The sequence below is a fragment of the Cricetulus griseus genome, chromosome 2 (genome assembly GCF_003668045.3).
Source record: "Cricetulus griseus strain 17A/GY chromosome 2, alternate assembly CriGri-PICRH-1.0, whole genome shotgun sequence".
NCBI lineage: Eukaryota > Metazoa > Chordata > Mammalia > Rodentia > Cricetidae > Cricetulus > Cricetulus griseus.
This window is the reverse complement of record NC_048595.1, coordinates 62,769,405-62,790,302: the sequence shown is the minus strand read 5'-3', so window position 1 is coordinate 62,790,302 and position 20,898 is coordinate 62,769,405. Positions and strand designations below refer to the sequence as shown.

The 20,898-nt window shown below is 39.3% G+C and overlaps 1 protein-coding gene across 4 annotated transcripts in view; it reads left to right on the top strand.

The window, feature by feature from the left end:
• LOC100755760 (centlein) overlaps positions 1-20,898 on the top strand; it is a 279,351-nt gene that overhangs the window by 182,581 nt on the left and 75,872 nt on the right. For 2 of the 4 annotated variants that reach the window (XM_027400365.2, XM_027400366.2), the window contains exons 16-18: positions 9,590-9,764; positions 13,862-13,955; positions 14,041-14,264. In XM_027400365.2, coding sequence (XP_027256166.2) covers positions 9,590-9,764; positions 13,862-13,955; positions 14,041-14,264 — 493 coding nt within the window. Of the gene's footprint in view, positions 1-9,586; positions 9,765-13,861; positions 13,956-14,040; positions 14,265-20,898 lie in introns of all 4 variants that reach the window. The other 2 variants (XM_027400364.2, XM_027400363.2) reach the window with 1 other exon arrangement.

Sequence of the window (20,898 nt, the reverse complement as noted above, 5' to 3'; positions counted from 1 at the left end):
GTAGGTTTGGGAAGCATTTTAAATGATTATAAAATGAAGTTCCTAGTCTTTAGACAGATAAACTAAAAAGGCATGTTTATGGGGCAAGTGAGACAGCTCACGGGGGAAAGATGCCTGTACCGAGCCTGATGACATGATTGTCATCCTTAGGATTATTGTGATAGGACAGAACCAACTCCTATAAACTGTCCTTTGATTTGTGTACACACACACACACACACACAGAGAGAGAGAGAGAGAGAGAGAAAGAGAGAGAGAGAGAGAGAGAGAGAGAGAGAGAGAGACTTTTATAAAACATATTTATGAAGACAAAGCCAGAGGATCAACTCTGTATTATTTTTCCTTTCTTTTTACCTTTTCTCAATTTCTTCTTCCCTAGTATTAGAAGTAGTTGTAAACCAAATAGTACCCAACTCAAAATCCACTAAATATTTATCTGTATCTTCATGGAAAATCCAGTATCTAGTGTCAACTGCAGTCTGTACCTCAACAATATAATACTCCTGTACTTTTCATAATATATTGTTATAGCTTATTTATGTCTGAGTCTATGTATATTGATAAACACATAAAAGTTAAGTAATATATTCAATTTCAATTTCATGATATCAATGCATGTTCATAACACCATATGTTTTGAAGAAATATCACTGTATTTTTTAAATATAAGAATGCCATCAAAGTTGTTCAGCAGTGTAACTCATTTTGGCACAGTGATGTTGTTATACTTCCTACTTGGCAGAACAGTCTCAAAAATCATGTAGCTGAAAGAATTCTCACACATTAGAAGCTATGCAGTGGAGCATCACAGATATTCATGACAGTCTATTTCTTCTAGTTTTCTGTAGTATGGTACTTAGTTTTTCGTCAACTTGACACAGGCTAGAGTTATCTGGGAAGAAGAGCCTCAGCTGAAGAACTGCTTCTGTCACAATGCTTGGAGGTATGTCTAGTCTATAAAGCATTATGTTGATTAATAGCTGATGTGGGAGGGTCCAGCTTACTGTAGACAGTGCCACACCTGGGCATGTGGTCCCAGAATGTATAAGAAAGCAGGTTGAGCGAACTATGGGGAGCAAACCAGTAAACAGAATTCCTCTATAGCCTCTGAATCAGTTCCTGCCTCAGGCTCCTGCCCTGACTTCTCTCAACAAAGGAGTGTGACCTGAGGGCTGTAAGATGAAATAAATCCTTTCTTTCCCAGGTTGCTTTTGGTCATGATATTTTATCTCCACAATGGAAACCCTAAGACAGAGTGTAAGAAGACTATTTGGATAGTAAAAAAAAATGGAACTTAGTAATATGTATGTAATATACAATAACATTATATAATCATCACCTGGTATTTATTTTATACAGTTTATAGGAGCATGTTTATTCTTGTTGATTTTGCATGGTAAAACGCTCTGGGCCAAAAGCAGCTTCAGAAAAGAAAGGGGTATATAGTTGATCCTTCTGGTCACAGTCCAACATTGAGGGATGTCACAAAAAGAACTTCAAGAACTGAAGCAGAGGTCATAGAGCACTGCTGTTCCGGCTTGCTTACTGACTCATGCCTGCCTAAGGTGTGGCTGTCCATAGTAGCCTGGGCCCTTCCCCCTCCATAGTCAACAAGATATCTCACAGACAAAACCTCAGGCCAGTTTGATGGAGGCCGTTTTTCCATTGAGGTTCCCTCTTCCCAAGTGACTCTAGGTTGTATCAAGTTGACTGTATAAACTAAGCACCACAATTCATTCAGTAATAATGAGACAAGAAAAAACAGAAATTCACAAACCAGTTCAGAAAGACAAGGATTATTTTTTAATGTGTAGAGTATGGATTGAAATGTAAAAATCTGTCTGTCTGCCTGTATCTATCTCTCTGACATGAAAGTGTAATAGGAAATGTGAGGGGCAATGAAGAAGTTCACAGACAAGGAGAAGGGGAAACTAGAGGGTAATGGGAGAAAGACAAATGTTTTATTTCATGTGTCATATATATTTTATATAAATTATTATTTTCATATATTAATATATGTATTGTGTGTCAGATGAAAGCAAAAGTAGGACTATATGGAATATGGAAGGCAGAAAGGAGGCTATTTAGGTCAATGAGAAGACAGCAGGAGAGATAAGGTGAGTTGAAGGCAGTGTCAGTGAGAGTGGGAATTGGACATTCCCGATTAGCATTCTCATACCCCCACACCTCATGGCTTCCATGTCTCGACATGGAAACTTTCAGCTACTGTTCCAGCACCATATTGCCAGCTGCTCCCTGCCACCAGGTTCCCCACCATGATATTGGCCTCAGCTTCTGAAATGTAAGCAAGTCCCCAGTTAAATGCTTTCTTTCCTAAGTTGCCTTGGTCGCAGTATTTCTTCATAGCAACATAAAAGTAACCAAAATGTCTTTAAATGTATCTTTTCCTTAACTATATTAAACAAGGCTCTATGATATCTTCCTTGGCTCTCTTAACTGTAGTGAAAGTCTGGTGTGTGAATATAAGGAGATGATCGATGGGGCTTCTAAAAAGTACAGGAGTCACTTTATAGAGCTTCCTGTCATGCTTAGCAGTTGTTTGCCATTAAAACACTTGATAAACCTTAGAAACAGAGCAGATTATTTAAGTATTTTGATACAATGTCTCTTGCATCACAGGCTGGCTTCAAAATCCCTATCTTCCTGCCTCTTCCTCCCAAGTGCTCAGATTTTATTAATCCATGCAAATTCCTCATAAAATTAAGTATAGGAATTAACAATAGGAAACAAGGAGAAATTAATTCTCTAGTGAGAATTCTTTAGCTTTCAGCTGTTTCATTAGCTCTCCTGGAAAGATGCCTTCAGGTGTTCAGGCTGTAACTGGGTCATTAGTCCCCCAAACACAGTGTATATCTGCCATTTTTGGAATGTAGTCTCACTAATGGCACTCCTGGATCTCCAGTCTACTGGCCTACAAGCAGATTTTGGACTTCTGGACTCCATAATAAAATTATCTAACTCCTGAAAATATATGCTTGTACACACTCATCCTGTAGCCTCTGGAAAATATCAAGTATTGTACCTCATTACTGCCAAAGTCCTAAAAAAAAAAAAAAAAAAAGAAAAAATCAGTGAAGTTTGAGATTAAGTACTGGGAGAATAAGTCACAGTGTTTTTTTAATATATCAAAAACTTGGAAGATTAGTGTAGGGAGTTTCATGGGAGTTAGTTAGATGGATCTTTTGGACCAGGATCAGTCCCTACACCTGAGAGCAGTGACCCATCATGTGGCTGTGGCCTGTTTTCCAAGTATTGCTGCTTCATGTAATGAACAGACTAGCTAGCTGTGGCAGTAGAGGCCACAGATTTGCATGAATCCAAGACAACTGGCTTCTCACTACCACCCACCTGACTACTGGCACCATTTAATATTAAACAGAAGCCAATTCCCAGCACCCAATGTGACACAGTTCTCCAGAGGAGCCAGCTAGTCCTTTAGCTTCTGGGTGAGTATCTCTTCAATCATAAGTGGTATCTAGTTGTTTTCTGATAACAGATAATTGTTTTGTGCATGCATTTTCCTTTGGATTTTTGTACATGCCACCATGTTTGGACTTGCATATATATTTCTATGATATCTTATATAACGTTCCACAGAGTTGAAGACACATTTACTAGGAAAGGATGTGTGATAATAAACTATATCAGGGAATTTTCTGGTCTTACCATATTATACAGTAGAAATGGACTATTTAGAACAGTGTATAGTCTGTTTAGGGCTTAGTTATGGCACCAGTTATAGAAAGTTTCTTTAATATTTCTTTTTATTTCATTGCTAGCAATGCATAGTTTCAAGAATAAATCTCACAGATTGAAGTTGCCCTCTTTCACCTTCTAAACAAATAACTCACTGTAGATTTTGCTTCTCATCATTGTGACATTGAGCTTAATAGTTTGAGGATTGTAATGGTTTATCCTGGTTGTCAGCCTGACATGTGGGAGTGGGGACTTCAGCTGAGGAACTGCCTCCACCACATTAACTTGTGGGAATGTCTGTGAGGCATTTTTAATTGATTTCTAATTGTTGTAAGAGGCCTCATGCCACTGGGGGTGGTACTATCCCTGGGAAAGTGGTCCTGGGTTACATAAGAAAGGTAACTGAATGGAAGCCTGGAAGCAAGCCCGTAATCAGGAGTTCTCCATGGTTTGGGGTCCAGGCTCCTTCCTTGAGTTCCAGCCCCAGCTTCCCTCAATGATGGCCTGTTACCTATAACCTGAAATGAATGTTTTCCTCCCCAGATTGCTACTGGCCATTCTGTTTTTCTCAACGACAGAAAAACAAGGATTCTATTACTCAAGGCAGAATAACTTTCCCTTGGGGATCCCACTGCTGTTTGGGGAGGCAGTAGCTAGGGCTGTATTACTGTATTAACAGTCTGCAGAGGGAGACACTGCATTAGTCACATATATTACCCTAATTGAGGTGGACTTGGAACTGTGTCTGGAAATCAGAAGACTGGCTGTACCTGTCGATAATCTTGTGTCTAGCTGATTCTGTTGCCCTTGGTAGCAAAATCTCAAAGCATTCTTTATTCCTTATTTTCATTTTTTAAAAACTCATCTTTTTCTAGAAAATTTTATTTTTCTGTATGACCATATTGCTAAATGCAAAGGGCAACTTTCAATCCTTGTCTCATTTGACTTATCAGTACCTCCCAGTGGAGTTGATTTCCGCACTTTGTCATGCTCTGCTTTTTATGTGGTAATCACTGGCACGACCACTTTCCTTAATGGTTTTTCAAGTGTTCTTGTTACCTTATAGCACACTGCATAACCTTTCAAATGCATTGTGTTTTGTGTCTGCTTTTTCCTGGCTGGAATATGGGCTTTCTGGGGCTAATTATTGTAGAACTTCCTCATCAACAAGTGTATCCTGCACGCATAGAATGCTGTATACACTGAATAATTCTTTGAAAGTGAGTAAATGAAAGAAAAATAAGGAAAGTGAAATGCGGCCCTATGTCTGAAACCACTCTACTTCAAAGATATTTTCAATTGATTTTATCAATAAATATATGACTAAATATGATGATAATGCTATTTTGCCCTTATGAGACATTGCATGTAGAATTCTTGCTAAGTTTTTGACAAACAGAAGGGATGGTAAAATTACAAATAGCAATATCAATATTAGTAAAATAATAGAATCAATAAGTATTGAGTCTACTGTTCTGATTCAGTCATGCTGAGTTTCAGAATATTGAAAGAATTTATAAATTTGATAAGTTGATATTCTGACATTTAAAAATAAATCAGAAAGGAGTTGTTTACACCAGACTTAAATAAGATATTATGACATTATTAAAGAACCATTCATAAATGTTTTAAAAAGAAGATCTGGAGCTTGAAAGATGACTCGGACAGGAAATAACTTTCCACACAAGTCCTGATCCCTAACACCCATGAAAAAGGCATGTTTTACCACACATAGCTATCTCTTTCATGGGGGAGGGGATATAAAGATGGGTGGATCCTGGAGTTTACTGGCCACAGACTTTATATAATTGGTGAGCTTTGGGTTCAATGAGAGAACTTGTTTCTAAAAAGAAGGGTAAGAGCAACTGAGGAAAACACAGGATATAAACTTCAGGCCTCCACAGGCATGCAAACACATGCAAGCACACACAGACATGCACTCACACATATCACACACCAGCATGCCCTCACACATATCCTCCACACACACACCTACCTGATTTCTGTAAGTCTTCATAGGTTCTTCAAAGGGAATTCTTACTAGACTAGCCTATGTCTTTTTTCTCACAGCCAAACACTGAGGACTGAACCATAACTAAGTGTTCTACCTCTTATTTGCTGCCCATCCCACATCTTTTACCATTTTAAAAACCCAATACACTAATGGTGTATCTGAATCCTAACAACAAATTTTTATCATCTTTGTCATTAAAATGACACCCAAAAGCAGAAAATAGATACAAATATAAGGGGTATAAATTGCTTTACAATTTAGAATCATGATTCCCACAGAAATCAGCAGAGTAGGAACATCCAGTCACACAAAAGATTACAGAGCAGGGCCAAAATGTACAAAATGCCTGTTGTTTAGCTGCTGTGGGAGAATCGATATTTAATAGTCTATATGTAGAAATACGTAAGGGTATTTTTGAACGGACATGCCAGAGATACTTACATAATTTTAGCCTTCAGAAGTTCTTCTAAGTAACACATAGTGGACAGATCTTAGGATGTGAATTTGAATTCTTGTCATGTTATTACATCAGCATAAGCTAGCGTGTTCTAGAGTGGTCAAGGCAGCAAAGCATCTCAAGATCATTTCAATTAGGGAAATTAGAACAAGCCTGAGTTTCTTCCTAAAGATGTCTGAAGGAGTATGTATCTGTGTAAAAATAGTTCAAGTGTATCCATGTGAAAGTTACTTCTATATCCTCCTCAACTTTAAAACTTGTTTGTTTGTTTTAAAAATAATTTTAATGGTAGATTTTTATTCTACATGATACTGAGTTATATTTTCATACAAGTCTCAGGTGTGTTCTGAACATATCCCACCCATTCTTTCCCTCATTCTGTTGCTTCCCTAAATAGTTTCACTCCTGCTGTTTTAGTCACTGTGCCATTGCTGTGAAAAGACACTATGACCAGAAGAACTATTATTGAGAAAAGCATTTAATCAGGGGCTTTCTTACAGTTTCAGAGGCTTAGTCTATTATCATCATGGCAGGGAGTATGGCAATATACAGGTAGACATGGTGCTGGAGAAAAATCTGAGCAGTTTACATTCTGATCCTCAGGGAGCAGGGAGAGAGAGAGAGAGAGAGAGAGAGAGAGAGAGAGAGAGAGAGAGAGAGAGAGAGAGAGAGAGAGAGACTGGGCTTGGCATGGGCTTGGAAACCTCAAGTCCCACCTTCAGTGACACACTTCCTTCAACAAGGCCACATCTACTCCAATAAGGCCACCACTCCTAATATTTATAATCCTTTTAAACAGTTCTGCTATCTGGTGACTAAGCATTCAAATATATGTGAGCCAATGTGAGGCATTCTTGTTCAGGCCACTACTTCTACTATATCATGTCAGATGTGCTTTTATATATCTGTCTAAACCCTTATTTGTGAATAAGAGGAAACATGAGATTTGTCTTTCTGAGAATAACTTTATCACTTAGTGATTATCTCCAGTTGTATCCATTTTCAACTTTCAAACACTGTAACTTCGTTTTTCCTGGTGGAAAAGAATTCTGCTGTGTTCTTTATATCACATACATCGTCTTCATCCATCCTGTGTTGGTGGACAATCAATTTGCATCTATAACTTAGCTATTGTGAGTAGTACTTCAGTAACATTATGCAAAGATCTCTGGTATATTGACCTGAAGTCCTTTGGGTAAGTACCCAAAAGTGGTCTAGCTGAATCACATGGGAGATCTAGTATTTTTTTTGTTGTTTGTTTGTTTGTTTGATTGATTCTACTATATTGTTTAGCTAAAATTTATAAACAGCAGCATAGTGTAGTGTTGACAGAATGACTAATACATAGTTAATGAACCAGGATACAGTATTTGGAAGGAGATCAGTCTACATATTATAAAAAGATTTTTGACAAAAATGCTTAAATAATTAAATATATGACTGATAACTTTATCAATAATATGATGCAATTATGTTCATTGGGAAACACATGAATTTCCACCCCTACCTGGTGTGATGCATAAAAACGATCATGAAATAAGTCATGGAGCTTAATGAAAAAGCTAACGTCATAGAATTTACATAATAAAGAAAATCTCTGTGGCTTTGGGATACGCAGAGATTTCTTGGGACATAATAAAACATTAATTATAAAAGAAAACAATAAATTAGCAAAATTGAAACTTTCTGTTTTTCAAATGACAACTATGAAGATCTAAAAGCAAGTCTCAGGCAAGGAAGGAATATTCACGATGCAGTGATTAAGTGTGTGTTCCTTAATGGGTGTGTGCATGTATCTGTGAGTGTAGTGCCTGTGGAGTCCAGAAGAGGGCATTGGATCTGCTGGCGCTGGAGTTACTGGTGACTGCAAGCTGCTAGATGTGGGTGCTGGCAATCTAACTTGGGTCCTCTGCAAAAGCAGTGCATCTTAACATCTGAGCCATTTCTACAGCATTTATAATGAGTTTTTATAACTCAATAACAAGAAAATAGACTGCTCAAATTTTAAAGATGGATGGTACCTTTTTTAAAAAAGATTTATTTGTTAATTATATATACAGTGTTCTGTCTGCATGTATCCCTGCAGTCCAGAAGAAGACACCAGATCTCATTACAGATGTTTGTGAGCCATCATGTGGTTGCTGGGAATTGAACTCAGGACTTCTGGAAGACCAGTTAGTGTTTTTATCCACCGAGCCATCTCTCCAGCCTAATAGATGGTATCTTTTTTTTAAATTTGAATTAGAAACAAGATTGTTTTACATGACAATCCAAGTTCCCTCTCCTGTCCTCCCCCACCACCTCCCCCCAACTAAAACCCTACCTATCACATATCCCTTCTGCTCCCCCTGGATGGTGAAGCCTTCCATAGGGTGTCATCAGAGTCTGTTGTGTCCTTTGGGATAGGGCAAAGGCCCACCCCTGTGTGTCTTGGCTCAGGGAATATTCCTCTATGTGGAATGGGGGGAGATCTAGTTTTATTTTTTGAAACTAGATGTTGATTTCCACAGTGGTTGTACTACTTTTCATTCTTATAGGCATTATATATGAGTTCTCTTTTGCTGACATCCTTGCCAGAATTTGTTGTTATTTGTTTTTGTAATGACTTCCATTCTGTCTGGAGTGAGATGGCTTCTTAATGTAGTTTTAATTTGCATGTCTGTGATGGCTAGTAAATGACCTTCAAAATGACAAGTCTCTTCATGGCTTAATTTGTTTTCCTCCTGAATACGTCACTACTATTGTACTATGTATCTTACTTACTCTTATTTGGTTCCTTTTTCCAAGTCGTTAGGATGACACAAGTTACAAGAAGGCAATGTTTTCAAATTGTTTCCCCCTATTTTATTTACTTACCACGTTAGCCCTTATGCTACAAAATCCCTGGTTCATAGTAGATGTACTATGTCAATCATAAGGAATGAAACTATAGCTCATTGTAGAAGCCTAAGAGATAAAAATTGTATACCTGGTGGGAAATTTTTTCTGTTAAAAAAATTTAAACTCCGTGTGTCCTGGCTCAGAAACTCTGACAATGAGGCAGTATGTGCTTCCTGAGCTGGCTCTCCACAGAATGCTGCAGAAGTGCTAGCACTTTGATGCCAGGTATCTAGTTTCTTGATGAAATTCCTTAAATCTGTAAATATGTTTAAATGGATTTTAATATTGAGAACCAATGATGCTTAAATTAGACTTGTGGCTTTGTATATGATCCATGGCATAATACCACTTGGCTATTGAGTTTAGAGAAGTGCATATGCAAGTGTGTCTTGTTGAGGTTTGTAGTCTCATCTCTCCCTCACCCTCTCCCTCTCCCTCTCCTTCTCCCCCTCTCCCTCTCCCTCTCCCTCTCTTGCCCCCTTCCCTCCCACCCTCCTTCCCATCTTCTCTCTTTACAGCAGTGATTCTGAAGCACAAAGTTCTCAAAATTTGGGAACAATTATTGTGGAAACATCCCAGAAAATAAGCCCTATAGAAGATGATGAAGACCAGAAAGGAAGTGTTCAAACAGAAGACAGCTATGCTCAACAAAGGGAAATGCAGAAATCCTCACGTGAGGAGGGCAAGGCCCTGAAGGTGTGATGGAGCTTAGCTTAGTTCTACACTTTGTCCTCTCTATAATACTTAAATTGATACATTGTGCCATTGATTAAATTTGAATACCTAAAAATTATGTCTTCTTGAAAATAGTAAAAATACTCACTTTTGAATCATTTTCAAAACAGTTTGGTATATTTGCAAGATAAAAGTAAAATAAACACCATATTTATAAGCACTAGTTTTTCTTATCTCTCAGACAAAGGAAAGAATGAAAAACTAATAAGCTCATAATTATTTTTAAGAATCTGAAATAGAACAAAGGAATGTATGCTTTTGTTTTCTTTTATTATAATAAAGCTATTTATTTTTACTGTGCTCCTGCTATCTGACTAATGATAAATAGGTACTTTCTATAGAAATGATTATTTGGGGCTGAAACAGGAGAATCAAGAGTACTAGGCCAGCCTAGCCTAGTTTACATAGTGAGAGACCCTAGTTTAAAAACGCTTTTTAAATCTTTTTGTTGGTGCTATTTTTCTGCATATTACTTAATGGACTGTTTTGTTTAGTTGTAATTATACATGTGCAGCCTAATGAGTTTGTAAACTGAAGAAACTCAAGTTCTCATTGACATGGCAAGCAAATGTAAATACTTTTGAGTAAATCTATGAATGATTTTAACAGAAAATAAATAATCAAATTGTAGTCAATATGTTTGAGAAATATTAGACTCCCTTACCAACTCCTGGAATAATCATTGTCTTGACTTTAATTCAGTCACTTCTTTTTTAGGGTAATGATTACATTGTCTGTCTGGAGCTTTATGAAGTAGGTCACCGAGCCTCTGGTAGCTGACTTCCCTTGTTCTCTACCACTCAGAGTTCATTTATTTTCAGTCCTATAAATAGCATTTTTCTGTCTGAATATCTCACACATTGCCAAATATACTGTTGGAATTTGAGAGGCTTCCTTTTGGAATTCCTGCAAATAATGTTTCAGTAAACATTCTTGTATATTCCTTTTGTTGCATAAATGTGGACATTTCTGTAGTAAAAACTAAATCATGAATCACTGCCCTATGGCTGGTAACTTTCTGAGATTATGAGTTTCTTAAGTATGGGACCACTTCTCTGAACATCCCATGTAGTAATGAAAGTATGTTAGGCTTTCTCATTTCAGCCATTTCTGTGTGTTTTGTGATTTACCACTGAGGGTTTTTGTAATTACCAAGATGCTGAGAGATACAGAGTCTTTTCTTTGTGGTTATTGACCATCTGTAAATCTTTACTAAATTGCTTTTTCACGGATATCTATTGTATAAGAAATTTATCTATATTTTCTTAGATATAGAATATGCCAGGTGAGGGAGTCTAATATTTTTCCAAACACACTGGAATACACACACACACACACACACACACACACACACACACACACACACACACATATATATATGTGTGTGTGTAATTTTTTCCTATGCTTTTTGCCCTACTAGATGGTGCCTTTTGAGTAAGATATCATATTAATTCCAATATGGTCCAATTTATCTATTTTCCCATTACATAGATAGGAAGATAGATATAAACTAATACAAACTACTCTGAAATTGGAAGGAAAGGGAAAAATATCAGACGGGACCCTCAGGTCATAGGATTCAACATAGTGTTGAATTTGCTGAGTTCCCTGTGTGCTGGCTTAGACACTGAGACACCCACAAACTGTAAACTGTAATAATAAAGGTGATACAAGGCCCTAATTACATCATGCTCTTTCTAGCCAGAGGATGAATAGAGGGTTAGCCTAGCAAGACAGAAAACTTTACATAATAACTGCCTTCTATCAGCTAAATACCATGGAAAATACAGCTCCACTTTCATCTCTAACATTAAAGGCCTATTGGGTATCTCAACTTTCTTGCCATTTATAAGGAAGCATCTCTCATCTCTCCTTCCATCTGTGTAAACAGATGAGGATCCACTGGGGAGCCTTGATTCCTTCTTCTTCAGTTCACTGGAGACTACAGAGACTTCCTGATCATCTGTTACCATCTGAGGGGTTCCCCCTTCTTTCTTAGCAAGGTGATTTCATGAGCTAAGCACAGAGAAGACTTTCATTACCTCACACCTAACAAGCCCCCAAGCTTCCTTGAGTTGTCACAGTGGTCAAGTGGGAGCACTAACAAGGTTCTCTCTGTCTTCCAGCATCAGTAGTAAAAACGAGGCCCATTGGAGAGCCTGAACTTCCATCCTGCAAAGCAGGAATGGTGTGTCCCTCTTATGGTGTCTCTAGAGACTGGACTTCCATTCTCAACTTGTATAATTGATGTTGTGCCTCTTGTCTCAACCAAATAATTTGTCCAAACAAAATGCAAATAATATCAAGAGTCTTCACACACAACACAACTATTCAGGGTGCAACTGGAAATCACTCATCATATTAAGAACCAATTGTATAAGAAAAATCAATCAAAAAAGACAAAAGCCCGACAGTAGATATGGAATTATATGATATATATGATATTCACTTTAAACCAAACGTCACTGTTAAGTGCTTCAATGAGTAATCATGGACAGGTTACAACATGAAAAAAGAAAAGAAAACAAAAAAGGGCCTGTTAATAAAGAAAGAATCTCAGCAAAGAAGTAAAAATATTCTAAGAGCCAAATAAAAATTACAAAACTGAAAAATAACTGGTTTTTATTTGGCCCACAGAGGGTAGCATAAATCCTTATTCCCCCAAATTGGTTCCATTGTCAAATGGGATGATACTATACTTCACAGTGGGCAGGGAGTTTTATTATCCATGTAATGAAATGCTGAGTCTAGAAGTGAATCTGCTAGCAACTGATCTTTGATAAAATGAAAAGAATATTTCAATTAAGGAAGGGTAGACTTTTTGACAAATACCAAGATCAGTTGGATATTCCCATGCAAAAACAGGATTATATACCTAAACCTCAAATCTTATGCTTAAGTTAACTTTATGCACAACATATAAAAGTGTGACATTTAGGTTATAAAACTTAGGAAATGTAAGAGAAAAATCTTCAGAACCTAGTGTTTGATAAATAAAGAATTTTTAGACCTGATACCAATCCAAGATCCATAAGGTAGATTGCATTAAAATTAACAACTTTTGCAAAGCAAAAGTTCTTACTTAGGAGGTGAGACAGTATGGCTGGTGCCCAGTATCTGATAAAGGTTTCGCATGTTGAGTCATATCAAGAATTCTCAAACTCTAGCCTTAAAAGATACAGCAACGAATTGGGAATAGGGAAGGCATGAACAGACAATTCACCTGAAAAGATACCTGGGTGGCAAAATAAGTACACAAAAAATTGTTGAGCATCACTAAACTTTCAGGAAACCCAGGTTAAGATCACAATGGACATATCAATGAAAATAATGACAATCCCAAGAGCTGGCGAAGATGCAGAGAAAATGGAGCGTAGGCTTTGCTGGTGTGATTTTGGAATGTAACAATGTAGCATTCCAGAAATTTCTTTGATAGTTTCTGAAAAATTAACTACCACTCATTCCAAACTGTAACTAAAATCCAGTTGTTAGACTCTTCTTTGCCCCAGTTTTTACCAGATTGGGGCACAGGGTAGGAAGAGACACAGAAAAAGGCCCAGGATTGATGCCACATGACAACCCCTTAGCTCCCCAAAGCCAGGCTGGCTTGGACCTCTTCAGGTGAGCATTGCCAGTCTTCAGCTAGAGATGATCTTCTTGCCTTGGTCTCCCAGATATAAGCCAACTCTCCCAGTATGAAACCAAGAAAAACATGTTGTTATCACCATTTCAGCTTCATTTGCCATTAGATTCTCATGCCTACATTCAAACAGAACAGGAGAAGCATCTAAACATATCCATGGTGGGGTTTTGTTTTTCTGTCCTCAGGTTAGATTCTACTTCTGAGTTGATTTTGTATCTATATCTTCTACCTGATAGTTCAACTTCAAATCTATTGTACATATTAAAATAAAATTCAGATTGATTCCTGAGGCAGTGATTGAGGGATCAAACAGAATTTTGTTGTCTACATATTTTATCTGCTTAACTATGTGACATGTGAATTTGAGAGTGTCATTGAGGAGTAACCAATGTTTTTCTGGAACTTTCAAAATTAGGATATTTCTCATTATAAGAATACCAAGAAAATGGCTTTTCAAAAGAAGAGTGGAAGCATGCAGAAGAGTTTCCATACAGTAGTTCCTGCCAAAGGTAAGAGTATAATAAGAAGCTAGCACAGTGTCTTTATAAATGTAATCTGATTTTGTAAATTATGAGCAATATTATTTTTATTTAGTTAACAGAGACAAGTGCAAAAATATACCTGCCCAAAAATCCAGTAGCAACACTATTTTATTACGAGAAAGGATTGTGTCCTTGCAGCAACAAAACAGTTTGCTTCATAATGCCAGGAAAGCAGCAGAGTCATCTGCTAAGGAGTATAAAGAAGCAAACGAGAAACTCCTCCATCAACAGCAGATATCAGATCAGCGATTTCAGACCAGCAGACAGACAATAAAGGTAAAGAGAACTTTAAGTCTGAATCATAATAGATATGTTGGACATACGGGTATTTTGTTTTACATGTGGTTTTAGTTCCCATTTCTGTTAGACATGTGTACACGTTTCTAAAAATCTGAGGTGTTGATCTAGATCCTATCTCTTTAAATTGGGTCTCATGATCTCACATGGAGTCAATGTGGGGGCCATGATCAATTTGGTGACAGTACCAAATCTTAAAACTAACTGTATGATGGATCTGAGATACTTCTAGTGACACCCTTGTTGCATTGTAAGTCTTCATGCTGTCCCATGTCCCACATCAGTGGATACTGCCTGAAACAAGTCGGCTCATACTCCACACTGTTATATGTTATAAACTTAGTTACATATTCTTATTTTACAAATAAAGATTTTGTTCTTATAGAAACATGATGCTTCAATTACAAAAGTCAAAGACTTTAAGAACTATTTTTTACCATCATTCTTCTGCTTGCTGGTTTCAAATTGGGACATTATTGGATTGGATTGTGTTAGAATGTTGATTTTTAAAATTTCTGTTTAGACTGGTGATTAGACTATAAAAAACAAAAATTGTTAAACAAATTCTGAATGTCCAAATGGTCATAAATAAACATACTTCTGCCATTTTGTACTACACATTTACATAAAGTGCCAACTTGAGTACTGACAGTTCTCTAAGCAAAATATGAATCAACTCTGAAAAACATTGAAAGTAGGCTATATCCTAATCCTTTACTTTTTCTGTGGCTTGCCTATTGCCTGAGAAGGTTGTCTGCAGTTCTGGGTATGCAAATATCAAACAGGCACACAAATCTAACACTTAATGCTTTTTACCAATAATACAGGGATTGATTGAAAAATATTATTACTATTTATTACTTGAAAAAGTCTGCATACTAATAAAATGTATGTCTGTGTTTTCAAAAAGAAATGTCTTGAGTGTATTTTCCATAATGCAGCATATGGATACTTTTTCAATAACGAGAAAATGATATAAACAAATTAAAAAGCAGAACATTAATAAATATACTGCTTTATATGGCAACTGAATTGTATGAGGGTTGCTGTCTTTAAGGTTTTCCTCTACATGTGAAGTATACTTTGGTGTGCTCTTAGTAGATAACATACCAAGTGAAAGCTACCTTCTTTTCTTAACTTTCTGTGGATCTTTAATTACAAATATTTGGGCTTTGTTTGGTTTTGTTTTGTTATTGTTTAGGAGACAGAGTCTCACTGTGTGTGCCTGGAATTCACAGAGATCCTCCTGTCTCTGCCCCCCCCCCAAGTGCTGATACTAAAGATGTGTGCCACCACACCCTTAAGAATTTTAAATTTAGTTTAATAATTCTTTGTCATCTCCTAAGATACTCATGGTATGTTCCCTTATTTAACCTGTTGATTTAGTGGATGTTTTTTGTTTTCCTGTTACCAGTGGTAATATATTATTTATGATGTATTAAAGCTTGCCTCAGGGTATGGAAAGCAAAGCTAGCCACAAGCCATAGAGACAGGCAATGGTGATACACACCTTTAATCCTAGCAGCTATACTAGCTAGCTATAGAGGCAGGTGGTGGTGGCACACACCTTTAATCCCAGGACACAGGAGACAAGCAGATGGATCTCTCTGTTAGTTCAAGGCCACGTTGAGCTACTTGAAATTGATCTAGTCTAAAGAGAATTAGCTCACACAAAGGTGATCTCAGCACTTAGAATCACACACCTTTATTTCCAGGATTTGAGAGGCATAAAAGGAAGAGGCAGCAGTCTGGGTTTTCAGGATAAGGCTTGGTGGAGACAGGATTGCAGCCTGAGGTTTGGTGGAGAGTTATTCTCTTTTTTTACTTGATTATTTTTTAATTTAAATAAAAAACAATCTTATTTTACATACTACTCCCTGTTCCCTCTCCCTCCCATCCTCCCAATCCCCTTACCATCTCCCCATCTCACCCGACATCTACACCCTGGAGAAGGTGAGGCCTCCCATTGGGGATCATCAAATTCTGTCACATCATTTGGGGCAGGACCAAAGCCTTCCCTGCTGTATCTAGGCTGAGAGAGTATCCCTCCATAGGGAATGGACTCCAACAACCTGTTTTTGCATTAGGAATGAATACTGGTTCTACTGCCAGCGGCTCCATAGATTGCCCAAGCCCCACAACTGACACTTACTTTCTGGGGGCCTAGTTTAGTTGTATGCAGGTTCCCCATCTGTCAGTCTGGAGTCCTTGAGCTCCCACTTGCTCAGGTCAGCTGTTTCTGTGTGTTTCCTTAGCATGGTCTTGACCCTTTTTTCATCACTCCTCCCTCTCTACAACTGGATTCCAGGAATTCAGCTCAGTGCTTAGCTGTGAGTCTCTACTTCTGCTTCCATCAGCCACCGGATGGAGGCTCTAGGATGGCATTTAAGGTAGTCATAAATCTCATTATAGGGGAAGGACATTTAAGGTAGCCTCTCCTGTATTGCTTAGATTCTTAGGTGGGGTCATCCTTTTGTACTCCTGGGAATTTCCCTACTGCCCGGTTTATCATTAAGCCCATAATGGCTCCCTCTATCAAGGTATCTCTTTCCTTGCTCTTCTCTGTTCTTTCCCCAGCTCAACCTTATAGTAAGAAATTACCAATACAGAGTCAGGTAGAAATATAAGGGTATTTAATAGGGAAAAGCCTTACTTACAGAGCGAACCAGCCAGCCGGTGGTAGTCTGTACAGCAAGAAGCAAAGAGAAACCGAAACCGAAAACGCAGTCCCCCTACTCACTCTGACCACGCCCTCACAAGCCCTCAGGTACTCTTGTAGCCAGCCCCTAAGAAGGCGTGGCTACAGCTTCCCCTACAGGGGTGTGCCTAGTCTTATTGTATCTTGAAATGCCAGGTTTGGTTGATATCCCTGGGGAGACCTGCCCTTTTCTGAAGGCAAATGGAGGAGGAGTAGATCTGGGGGAGAGACTGGGAGAAAAGAAGGAAGGGAAACTGTGATTGGGGTGAAATATGTGAGAAAAGAATAAATACAAAGGAAAAAGAAAGAAAGAAACTAAATTTTAAAGATTATATGTAATCAACCTGAATTTAATAACTTGGAGGTTTCCAAAGGAAGAATAGAATTAATTTTCGTGGCATACTTTCTTCAAAAGCTATACTGTACCTGAGCCCTGATATTATAGCCTGAATGTACCCTCTAGGCTGGTCAAGTAAGGGGTATAGTGTCACATTTTGACCATCAGTTTGGTAGCCCCACATGAACTAAAAGAGATTCTGGTGTTTTCTTCCAGGGTGAACAGAGTGAGAAAGGCTTCCACTATGATCTCTGGTTGTGTCTACATCTTAGAGTTCCAGGTAAGTACTCTGTTCAAAAACAGTCTCTCAGATCTATGGAAATTCTGGTGGACAGGATAACAAGGCAGTTAGACTCTTGAATACAACCGTGGTATATCATCTGGTGTAGTTTGAACCACAAGTTGTAGAAAAGGCTGTTAAGTGAGATTGTAGTGATAGAACCTGGTTTAGGAGTTGTATGGATGATGATCCAGACAACTTGTAAGCACATAAGATGAATATGGGCCTCTATAACTTCAGGCTAGCATCCTGTACTTCAGGGCAAAACACAAACGACGTGGACACCTATCTGACCACAGCAGGACGTTTGTAGATTCTGTGGCTGTCTAGGAAGGATTGCAAGGTTCTTTTTGAATGAAAAAAAAGAAATAAATAATGATGGACATGACTGCTCCTAAGTATGGTGGAAGAGAAAGCTTATTGTAGATAAAATGGAAAGCATAGTCAGAGGCAGGGACATGTGGGAGAGTCCAGAATGGACATGAGCAGACTGAGTTGTGCCATGTGGGCAGAGGAGGAAGGGGAAGGGAGATGAGAGCGAGGGAGGGAGGGAGAGAGAGAGAGAGAGGGGGGGGAGAACCACATACAGCAGCCAGGAGCCCCAAAGAGGAGGGTAATCAAAATGGTTAGATTATACAGAGAAGAGCCTCTGGGGGAAGGGCAGCCCAGCCCTTGGGCTGAAGAGTTCAGGGTAGAGGGTGGGGTATGCCACCCATACCCTGTAACAGATAGGGACTGAGGGATGCTGGGAGAACCTGGTGGCCAGTGTCTGCTTTGATATATTAAGTAGGCACTCAGCCATTTGTCCCAGGGTCTGAGACTTAACACTCTGGAGGCAGAGCATATATTCATCATGGATTGGCTTAGTCCACTAGATATGAGCTTGGTAGCCATAGCTGTGGGATGCTAGAGTTGTTGACAAATATCAAGAAACTATGTGAAAGGTAGCAGGCCATCTTAACTGAGTGGGTGGCTTGGGTCTTCTGAGAATTCAGAGGAGATCTGCTGAAAGGGTGATCAATGTTCCTGATGAAAAGGGGGCTATTGTCAGCCATGGGTTCAGGAGGTTTTGTTTCTGTAGCTTACCCTGTCTCATCTAGTGATGAGGTTCCTAATTTAGTTTCTGGAGTGGATCCTGGTTCCCTGAGGAGGCATGATGGCCTTGGAATGGAATGAGGACCATGTGGGGACTGAGACACTTCTGGGTCAGATTCCCATGAGTTAGGCTGGGAGGCCCATCTTTGTCCAGAAGTGGCCATGATGGTAGTCAGCCATCTTGGAGTCTGGTATTAAATTGTTGCTGGCTTTTTTTTGCTCAAAGAAGGGTGGAAGGAGTAGGCCTGACAGAAGAGCATCTTGGTATTCAGGGTACAATACTGCTATCCAGTGGAACTATTTTGTGTTCCCACCAAGAACTCTGGTTTTTCTCAATAGATCTGGGGTTGGGGTGAGGAAATTGGAGGAGGGGGACTCTATTCCAAACAGTGTAAAAAAGGAGACTCCAGCAGGCTTGCCATCCTCAGGAGAAGCCAGAGTACCAGCAATCCATGTGGGGCACCAACCAGTCCGGCTCCCGAAAAAGGCAAGGCTCTAGAGCAGCAGACATCAGCTATACAGGAAGTACAGGCATGAACATCCTGTGGCAGTCATGTCTGGCATAGATAAGAGGAGCTCTCTGCCCAGGAGTCATCACATGGGACTCAACTATGTGGACCGGCTGCTTGTGACTCCTTCACATCCTCCTAGGAGCAAGGGAGAGAGTCTGCCCAAGTACCTGTGGCCACACTCAGGGTCTCTGGATGAGTGTTTGTTTTTCCCATCTCCTGCCTATACCCACATCTCACTTCCTGGAACAAGATTTTCATGGCACTAGGGACAGTACTTATCCTCAAGAGCTTGGGAGTCCCCAAAAATTCCAACCACAGGTCATTTACTTGTAGATCCTTCCTTATTTCCTTTACCTTCCTTCTGTCCATCTGATCCTTACTGCCTCCCTCCCTCCCTTTCTCCCTTCCTACCTTTCCCCCTCCCTCTCTCCCTCATTCCATCCTCCCTTGCACACTTGCTAACTGATATCCTTAGCCTATTCACTTTGCTTTTCTCTCTGTCTCATCTTGCCTTCTGCCTTTGTTTTTCATCCCATTTCTTTTTGTTTCAATTTGACTTGGCTCTTCTTCAGGACTGCTGCAGATGGAGTTGAGTGTCCTCTACTTATGAGCCAAGGATTTGGCTACATAAATTAGATCTACAGCATAACCCAAGGGTATAGAGAGTTACTGAAGGGAAGTATGTTACTTGCAACATCCTGGTTGTGTGAGCCTATTGTGTACATATCAGCAAGGAGCAGAAAGCAGTGTCCTTCCTCAGGGTGAATATAAGCAGAGGGAGCCTCAGTCATGGAAGCAAGTAGAGGTGAGATGTGGCATGGCACATGACCAGGATTCACTACCTGAGCCTCCCTGGAAAACCAACAGACAGATAAACCCGATTTAAAGACAGGTCAGACTCCTGGCGTTTACTCCCCACTAGTCCACAGAGAGTACCTAGGGACAAAGTCAAGAAAGGTTTCCCTGCTCCTTCCCAGGTGATGGTGGCCCTATTAGGAATCTGGTCTGTGATCTGTCAGTAGAATAATGTGTAGAACAGTGCCTAGCATAGGAAGGTGATAGACGATGAGACTATGGTTCAACTGGACTTCGGGGTTAGCTGGTATAGAGTCTCTCTCTCTCTCTCTCTCTCTCTCTCTCTCTCTCTCTCTCTGTGTGTGTGTGTGTGTGTGTGTGTGTGTGTGAACACTCATAGTGACAGCCAAGTGAAAAACATTCCTTCTCCTAACATGAACACTTACTTTGTCCTTGGCCATGTATAAAGGAAAGTTATAGGTTCCATTTGAGTATGGTAGCACAAAGCGGTACACCCTGAGGAAAGAAAGAATGGTGGTGTGTTGGTGTGGTACTGGCATGCTGGAAGAAGCCAAGAGGAATAGGTTCTCTGTTCTCTGAGTGGTTCTCTAGGTGCCCTTCCATCTATGTAAATACCATCGGAGAGCCTCCTTTGCATCTATGGCGTGTTACAGACATCTGTACCTGGCTGGATGTGGATGCATGTGATAAAGGTCCATGTACAAAGCAGACTCTGTAACCTTTGGAGAAAGGAAACAGTGACTACTGTCTTGATATCCAGTGGCTATATGGGAAGTGGGGGGGGGGGGACAACTATGTACAGGCAGTGAGATCATATGGTGGCTTGGCAAGCCCAAACAGAAGTTTTGGAGACACAGCCCAAATCCTGACAGTCT